This window comes from Falco naumanni, chromosome 1 (assembly GCF_017639655.2).
Source record: "Falco naumanni isolate bFalNau1 chromosome 1, bFalNau1.pat, whole genome shotgun sequence".
NCBI classification, from domain to species: domain Eukaryota; kingdom Metazoa; phylum Chordata; class Aves; order Falconiformes; family Falconidae; genus Falco; species Falco naumanni.
The window spans coordinates 95920443-95929773 of NC_054054.1; the positions used below are offsets into that span (position 1 = coordinate 95920443).

At 51.1% G+C, this 9331-nt stretch overlaps 1 protein-coding gene across 1 annotated transcript; it reads right to left on the reverse strand.

Annotated features, from left to right (window-relative positions):
• Positions 1-614: 614 nt before the first annotated feature.
• On the reverse strand, positions 615-8986 carry P2RX4 (purinergic receptor P2X 4). The gene is made up of 12 exons (XM_040610160.1): positions 8521-8986; positions 7631-7778; positions 5595-5666; positions 5430-5502; positions 4855-4951; positions 4590-4670; positions 4347-4488; positions 3886-4022; positions 2371-2464; positions 2221-2286; positions 2035-2130; positions 615-1313 (listed from the first exon to the last, which is right to left on the reverse strand). Exons 1-12 carry the CDS (start codon positions 8649-8651, stop codon positions 1281-1283), a joined length of 1170 nt encoding a protein of 389 aa, XP_040466094.1. The 5' UTR covers positions 8652-8986; the 3' UTR covers positions 615-1280.
• Between the last annotated feature and the right edge of the window lie 345 nt (positions 8987-9331).

Sequence of the window (9331 nt, forward strand, 5' to 3'; positions counted from 1 at the left end):
ATAAAGAATAAAAGAGAATGGTAATGCTGTAGCAAACCCACAGCGCTGCTGGAAAAAAGGCAGCAAAGCCCCAGCCAGGATGCTGGAGGTATAGAATAGGTTCCAGTGCTCTGAAACACTAGAAAAGGTTCAGAGAAAGGAAAGAGTTCTACCTCGCGTGCCAGCGTGATCACTAGAGATGCTCAAGGCCATGTGAAGATGAAAGCCAACAAATTCTCTTAAGTTAAAGCGTGTAAACCCATTAAATGCAGCAGCCCAGATAGAGGGTCTGGGTGTGGTGGTGAAAAGCATGAGAGGTACACCAGGGAATAACAGATCTATTCTTCTGAGCAGTTGGTACCAGCGTTTGGCTAAGGCTGTGCTAGGCTAACCAACCCTGGCCTCTCACTTGCAAATCTTTTCCCTTGAATAGGGTTTTAAAGCAACAGACAAGGTGTCAGAAGAAGCTGTAGCTGCAGCAGGGCTCTTGCTGGAAGAATCACGCAAAGCAGACAGCAGCACTCACTTGGATAGTTCTCCAAGAGTCATGTAAAATAAGACAGTTCACAGACCCTAACACTCATGTGCCCCAGGGAAAAATAAACAAGCAAAACCCAACTTGCAGGACTCTAAGGACTGAGTGATGGTAATAGTTTATTTAAAAAGAAAGTAAATTTTAAAGTAGTACCATAAAAATCAATCAAAACAGAAAAAAATTAATCTGTATCCAGTAAGCCATTTACCATAGCACAATGGAACCACAGTGCTTTGTCTTGGTCTCTGGCCACTGGAGCTCGGAGGCACAATTAAATAGTAGGCACAGGCTCAGCTAAGCATCACAATCCTTCAGGGCAAGGAAAAGTGCCGACAACAGCGAGGACTTGCTCTCCCAAGGTTAGGAAACACCTGGCAGGAGCCATGTTCACCATAAGGAAGAATCTGTGTCTTACCCTGCACTCTCTGCTACCACTGAGCTCAGGGAAAGGAGGACTGTCAAAATGACAATGTCTCAGCAGTCCCTGTCCCAGGCTTAGCTGGTGCAGAGGCCTGGGATAAATGCACAATTCTCCCCATGTGCTTAGTGCAATTAACCTGGAAGGACAGCAGACAAGGAGCAGACCCAGTTCTCCCTGGGGGTTGGCTCCAGCCAGCAAAAGTAGCAAAGTAGTGAAGAATATCCCTTCCTCAGACTTGTTCCCCTCTTTCCTTCCAATGGAGGGGGGAGTGGGTCTCATGGCAAGGTCAGAATAATGTTCACAGCAGCAGTTTACAGCAGCAGTTGGTGCTGTAGCAGCAGGAGGTCAGGAGTTTGTTCCGTATGTCTCGCTGACTCCCTGCAAGGATCACAGATTACAATCCTCTGCCAGAAAACTCTTCTTTCTCCCCCTTTCACATAAAACCCTTGGCGCAGGCAGGCTACTCTCTGTTACTTAGAAATTGCTTTCCCAGTGCCACAAGGTGTTTTGATTCAGAAATCCACCCTCTGCAGCATCACTTCCCACCAAGCACAGGGCTGCAGGGCTGAGCTCTATCTACCCTCAGCACCGGTCAAGCAACCCTGCTGTGCCACTAAATCCTTCTACTGGCCAAACAGATCATTTGGATCCGGCAGGGAGCCATAGCTGTGGCTGTCACCATACTGGTCTCAGAAAACACCCACCCCCATTGAATAGGTTTGTTCGTAGAAACAGGAACCCCCAAAAGCCAAGAAGGAAGGATCTGATGGAGACAGAGCTGTTGTCTACAGCTCTCAGAAGGCAACTGCCAAGGACTGCAACCCAAAAAAGGGGTGCAGTGGGAGCATGACAAGTTCTTGAACATACATTTTGCTTTCCAAGAGTGGTTGCCCAGGAAACAGGACAATATTTGTTTCTAGTGCTCCTCTCTGCAACAGCTTTGAGGTAAAAATTAGCTTCTCTGATGAAGACAAAGTTTCCTCAGAGCTGTGCTTCGAAATCCCTGTTTGATGTGGACTTTCTACATCCTGTTTCAGAATCTCTCCAGAGTTAGAGAAGGAAGCAACTTTGCCTTCATTCCACCTTCACTGACGCTTACCAGTTCATAATCCTCCACATATTTGTATTTCTTCTCCCGATAGAAGTATTTCTTCTTCACACAATACAGAACAACAATGTCACACAGTACTGTTGCCTAGTGGAGATTGAAAGAGTTTAAGACAATGAACCTCAGAATTGTGGAACTAATCCAGAATCTAGTCCAAGTGCAGACAGTGTCACTTACCACGCCAAACAGCGCGAAGCCAGAGCCTATGTTAATCACAGTAGGAATTACATCAAATTTTCCTGCCTAGAAGACAGTTACAAGGGTGAATGTTTTTCATCATCTTTGAAAGCCCTCACCACAACATTTCCAGGAATTATGTCAACCTACCTTCCCAAACACTATGATATCAAAGCGGATACCATAAGCTTTGACAAGCGTCCGTGATTCAGTGCCATTACTATCCTTGTAGTATTTTGCAAACCTGGAGAAAAGATTATGTCTGAGCTTAGCTGGAAATTCTGAGGTTGCTTACATGATCATGCAACATCTAGGTGTGCCCCCCATCCCAAGAGGATGGGCTGGACATTGGTACTTCCAGAGACAAGCTCCAAATGACAGAGGGAGATTTTATGCAGACAAGCACATCCCAGGAGAAAAGTCCAGAACAGGCGAATTTAAGACAGGCATTAGCATAAGCCAAATCAGGAAACTTGCAAAGCATAGGAAGGGGAGAAAGTTAGCTTTAGTAGTGGAGCAGGACAGGAAGAAATTCAGCTACACACGAGAATCGGCCCGCCCAAGGCAGAGGCAAGCGGGAGGCTGCAGGAGTGTGGGCAGCCACGAGAGGGCAGGACCGGGAGCAGGCAGGGAGGGAGACAGCACAGCTCTGCCCGGCACGCCAAGGCTTGTCCCGCACAATATGACTCGCAGGGAAAAGGGATGAGAACAAAGTAGTGAGATCAGACTTACGCTGCCACATGGTTGACTAAGCCAGGAGGAAGCAGAGAAGAAAGTGGAAGAGAAGAGAAAGGATTGGTATGGGGCTGCTCCATGGTCTGCAATTAGCAAGAACACTTCAGAACCTGCACCAGCCAGGCTGCAATGTCCTCCAGCCGGTCTCACGGTCTCATGTGACACTCCCTATACCGGCAGGCCTGACACGTCCCAAACACACGCTTGTGCTGTCTGCATGACAGCAGCTTCAGTGAATTCATTGAAACTCCACCAAAAGAGATGTCCCGTGCTAAATGACAGTTTGTGATTCTAGAAAGAAGCATAGCCCCAAGCTATGTTTCCTCACGAGAAGGACTCTTGCAAGGATCTTGGCAAGGTGGCCAATCCATATTTTTATAGCTCTGAGTCTGGATGCAATCAGCTACCTGGCTCTGCACTGGTGGTTTTACTGGAGGTACTGGACCTATCCATACTGGCCAGAATGTATATGGTGGTGTATGCCAGAAGGATACTCCTGGTCTTCAGCTGACACTTCAACCACTTTTTACAAGTTAGTTTTTCCTCATGCTCAGCAAAGAAAGTGCTTCAGTCTCTCATCCCCACACCCCTCAAATACTGCCCTATCAGCACACCCTGAAACAGTTTTCACATTGCCCTGCCACAGGAGGCTGGCCCAAACAGTCACCCGAATGCTGATGCAAATAGGACTTGGACACAGGCTCAGTCAGTGGAGCTTCACTGACCTTCCCGCTCTGCTCTGGTTTGCGCACAGTAAGGATCTGACCTGCTCGATGTTTTACAGCATCAGAGAAACTCTCCAAGTTTTACAGCGCCATCGAAAGTCCAAGGACTACCCGCAACTGCCAGAGGAGTACAGGCAGCTTGGAACACTGTGCCAGCGGCAGACCAAGCCTCATGGACACCAGGTGCCCTCCACAGTCACGTTACCTGAAGTTGTAGCCAGGTGAGACTGTGTGGGCAGAGTCCTTGTTGTCGAGGCGCCGGAAGGAGTACTTTGGCACACAGTGGGAAGCAGCTCTGTCAAGGTTGCAGTCCCAGTTGATCTGCAGCGCCATGACTCCACCCTGCCAAGTGGAGTAGAGAAGGTGAGCCGTTCAAGTGTCTGGCCAGCCTAGCACTAGGCTCTCTGCTGACCAGGAGCCCGATTTACAGGCCCTTGTCCCAGTCCCACTCTTTCCCCCTGCTACAGAAGAGCCTTGCACACAACCCCACCCAAACAAGGCAAGGCCAAATATTTGTTAAGTAGAATTTACTTCAGTCCTTCCAGCCAGAGCAGCACTCTCTGTTCTGCAGCCACTCTATCCTGTGGCTCACACCACAAGGCTGAGAGGGACAGCCAGCTACCACTCCTATACAGCTGAGGCCCAAGAGCAGGGTCTGCTAAATACCTCCACAGCCATTTCCTGGAAGTTCTGCCCTGCAGCTTCAACTATTTTCCCTAAAGAAAAGATAGGGCAGAAGGGATCTGTCTGGGAGTCATAGACGCAGTTCTTGAGGTAGGTGGAGTTGATAGTGGGGAGGATGTTTCGCCTACAGGGGAACAGAGAGAGAAGATGTGTTTCATCTTCTTCCACTCCTCCAGCTCCTCTGCCCAGGAGACCAGGCAGTGCAATGCCCCCCACATTATTTACTTGCTGAAATTAAACTTGGGGTACCAAATGTTGTTCTTCACCAGAATGGTGAAGTTCTCAGCTCCTTGCAGGAACGCTGGCCTACAAAAAAATAGGAAAAAGTAGGTAAGTTCTACTTATATTTACACAAACAGGACTGTGCAGGGCCCTTGGTGATCACCTCTTCAGCTTTTCCTAATAGTAACTCGTAGGGAGAAACATCAGCTGCATACTGCTAGCCTCCTCTCAGGAGGGCCACCGCAGAATAGGAAGACAGAGTACTCACTTGGGTATATGATAGTCATCCTCCACAGGGCACCATGCAAAGACTTCACAGGTCTTAACGCTGTTGTTGTATGGTACACACTCCCCAGTCTGAATGCCTGGAAAGACATGTGAATGGAGGTACCACCAAGCAAAAATACAGAGGCAGTATGTGATACCGCCTCATGCTGAAAGCTGAGAGCAATCTGCTCAGAGGTGAAGTGCCAGTACCAAGATCCCTGTTATCTTCCATTACAATTTGTAGTGCAATTTCAGAGAAAGAAGCATTAGGTCCTTTTTCTGACTCAAATCCTCATCTATGTGAAATACTGCTTCATGGACTTGAGGTCTTGAAAACACCCTTACAGTTTGCTAGCTCACCAAAGCACACATCTATCCAGCATAGACCCAACGCAGTCTAAGCCAGTCTGCCTTCCCCCAGAAGAAAAATCCAAACTTCGGTTTCAGTTCTCTTAGGTGTGAGAGAATGAGAACAAAGGGACTGAAGTGAAATGCAGCTTCCTTCACAGGAGGAAAGGCACAACACAGAGGTATCACAACACAAACTGAAAGGAGCCCTTGCAGCAGGTTTCTTACCGTTGCTGTGGGTGCTGACATATCCTGGAACACAGTTGTTCTTCACCTTGCACTCTGTTGTATCATCTGGAAGCTGCAGAGGAACAATAATTACACTAAACCCTACAAACTCTCACCTGCACTCCCACTCAGACAAGGTAGAATTAAAGCAGATCCTGTACCTACCTCTGGGCAGCGGCCTTGGTGCTGGTTCTGTGTGATTATCACGTTGGTCATTACAAACACAGTGTTCTCCTCCTGAACATGCCAAACAAGAAGGAAACTTAAGAGTAACATCTTGCAAAGATTATCTAAGGCACTGTGCCAAATGTCTTTGTTGACAGAGCCCAGGTAGCCCCACAGAGGCAACTTGCTTTGGATGGTGCTGATGTAGCACCTTTAAGGAGCAGATTCCCACACATATTGCCTGATGATGCTGCCTTCAGGCAGAGGAAGGACTGTGGGACTAGCAACCCTTTCTGTCCTCCCACTTGGCCCAAATTTCCTCATTCACAATATGAAAATAGAGATCTCACAGGTCCTCAGGGGAGTTGCAAGGCAGCAGCAGAAATAAAGCTCCAGCTGCAAGTTTGAGCACAACTCCCACGCTCCTTTTTTTTTTTTCCTTCCAATATACCCATTAGAAATTTGACCAGTCCTAGTTTGTTTCTTCAGGGAGCTCCACTTCCATTATTTTCAGATCTGTATGACTTGGGATCTGTTGTTTGCTTCTGCTCCACTGATAAGCAAATATAATCACTCAGCCAAAATCTGGCTAAATCTGTCACTTTTTTCTCCGCCACATCTCATGTAGACAGAGTGACCCACAACTAGAAGCTTGGCTGTACCTGCCAACCCCAAAGGCCGTCACATATTACCCACACAGCACAGATTCCCACAGACACAGTCAATCAGTAACTATAGCAATATCTCCTGTTCAGTTCCGGATCAAGTGACTTCCAGGCTATGCCTGGGATTTCTGCCAACAAGTTAACTTTGAGTTGTTTGCTTTAGAAAGCAGTAAGAAAGAGGACAGGTGGCTATCGTTGCAACTTCATCCTGAAGCCTGCTGCTCGACATCCTTGTTGGTGACATCAACAGTGGGATTGAGTGCACCCTCAGCAAGTCTGCCATTGACACCGAGCTGTGTGGGGTGGTCAGCACACTGGAGGGAAGAGGTGTCATCTAGAGGGACCTTGACAGGCTTGAGAGAGCCCATGCAATCTCATGAATTTCAACAATGCCAAGTGCAAGGACCTGCACATGGGTCAGGCCAGTCCCAAGTACAAATATAGGCTGGGCAGAGAATGGACTGAGAGCAGCCCTGAGGAGGAAATCTTGGAGGTTTTGGTTGACAAGAAGCTCAATATAACCCAGCAATGTGTGCTTGCAGCCCAGAAAGCCAACCAAATCCTGGGCTGCATCAAAAGCAGTGTGACCACCAGGTAGAGGGAGCTGATTCTCCCCCTCTACTTGGCTCTTGTGAGGCCCCACCTGCAGCACTGCATGCATCTCTGGGGCCACCAACATGACAAGGACATGGAGCTGTTAGCAGGAATCCAGAGGAGGCCAGAAAGGTGATCAGAGGGCTAGAGTAGCTCTCCTATTAAGACAGGCTAAGAGAGTTGGCGTTGTTCAGCCTGGAGAAGAAAAGGCTTTGGGGAGACCTTATAGCAGCCTTCCAGTACCTACAAGGGGCTATAAGAAAGCTGTAGAGGGACTTTTTACAAGGGCATGTAGTGATAGGACAAGGGGGACCAGCTTTAAACTGAAAAAGGGTAGATTTAGGTTAGATACAAGGAAGAAATTCTTCACTATGAGAGGTGAGACACTAGCACAGGTTACCCAGAGCAGCTGTGGGTGCCTCATCCCTGGCAGTGTTCAAGGCCAGACTGGATGGGGCTTGGAGCTACCTGGTCTACTGGAAGGTGTCCCTGCCCATGGCAGGGGGGCTGGAACTAGATGGTCTTCAAGGTCCCTTCCAACTCAAACTATATTATGATTCTATACAAGTACACAGAGAGAGAGACTTCTCTTGAAAACAGCTTTCCCAGGGTTAGTGGCGCAGGTGCTCAGCATGATCCACAACAAAGCAAAGCTGCTTCATTCTGTCTTATCAAGGCCACGCTGGAGCCAAAGCTGCTCCAGACCTCAGTGGACTTTGGCAGAGCGGTAGCTATTTGTTAGAAAACCCTCCCAGAGCATGTGAAAGTGATTGATACCTGAGGGGGGATGACATAGTCAGCTACATCCCAGATCCTGGCTCCCAAGGCTGATGTATTTGTCAGCGTTACTCCTTTCACCTTTGTGGTTACAGAACTGACCACAGAGTCTGTTTCCTGGTAGCCCTTCTCCCACACAAAGACCCAGCTGCAAGAGATGGATTGCAAGAAAGAAATAACAACAAAAAACCCCAGATAAGTACTGCAAACCAGCACAGGCCATGGAAATTCCTCCACTTTCCATGTGTCACCTGAAAGGGATAGTCCAGATAGTTTCATAGTGTTTCCCTACAACAGGGGTCACAGGACTAGCAAACTCCTTTCTGATTTTTGAATTTTTTGGCAGGGTGCAATTATTTCTCTTGTGCACAACCTCACTGGGCGAACGAGGACCCGCCGGGACAGTCTCTGCTCCTGTGGAGTCCTGTCCCGCCTACAGCTGTCTCTAAGCAGCCCTACCACCCCCATTAAGGTTGCCGCCGGCGAGCTCCGGCCTCCCCTCAGCGCCGCCGGCCTCGCCTCACGACGGCGGCGGCCGCTTCCCGCCAAGCCAGCCCAGCGCGCGCCCCCCTGACAGGAAAGGGGGCCCCGGCCGGCGGGAGCCGCCCCCACGCCTCACCCTGAGGGAGGCGGCCGGCTGCCGCCCCTCAGCCCCCACGTCCCCGGGGGCGTCCAGCGAGGGGCAGCCCTTCCTCCCTCACGGCAGCCGCCCCTCAGCCCCACGCCCCCGGCGGCTCCAAGCGAGGGGCAGCCCTTCCTCCCCCACGGCAGCCACCCCGAGCCCCCCACCCACCACCACGCCGGTAACCGCGGCGGGGCTGCGGGCTTCCCCCGAGCGCGGCCCGGCGGAAACGGGTCGCAGGCCGGCGCCCACCCGGCCGCTCACCCACCCGATCACGTAGGCGAGGATGGCGAGCTGCACCCCGCGGTTGATAAGCCCGACTTTGCGGCTCCGGATCAGCACGATGCGGGCGGTGTCGTACTCGAAGAGGAAGCTGTGTAGGGTCCCGCACGACACCATGGCGGCGGCATGGAAGGGCGGGCGGCAGCCTCCGCACAGCAGGCAGCGGCTGCCGCGGTCCCGCGGAGCCACAGCGCCCCGAGCAGCCCGCAGAGCGCTCCCGCAGCCCCGGGGCTCGTACGGGATCCGGCTCTCGGTTGTCTGCCAGCCGCCGGGCCTGACCGCGGCCGCCGCAGCCTGTCCCCGGGCTGTTGTGGGCAGGGCAGGGGGGTTCACCGCCGCTCTCACCCCCCTGGGGCTGCCCGGGACGGCCAGGGCCAGGCTCTGCCCTGAGGCCTCCTGCTGCTGCAGCTCTGCTGCGCCTGGAGACGGCCTTGGGAGGCGCAGGCAGCGAGTCACCGTGAGGAGATGCTCTCACCCTAGCTGCTACACCTGGGAGATATCTCTTCCCTCCCCCCCCCCCCCCCCCCCCGCTACTCATTGTTAACAAGTTTAGGGGGAGCTTTTCACCTCCAGACGTGCGTCAGCTGTTCCTTGGAAGTCTGCTGCTGTCAGTCCTGTGCTGAGTCAGGGCTACTAAGTCTGACAGAGAAGCTCGACAGATGACCTCAGGCGAGGACCAAGATGTAACTCATAGCCAGCTCAGGGCAAGGAGAGAGCGCCTTGCCTGCAAAAGATAGCAGAAGCGTATGTAAGACTGTCACCCTCCCACCCACAGAATTAATCTTGGCTATCAAAGC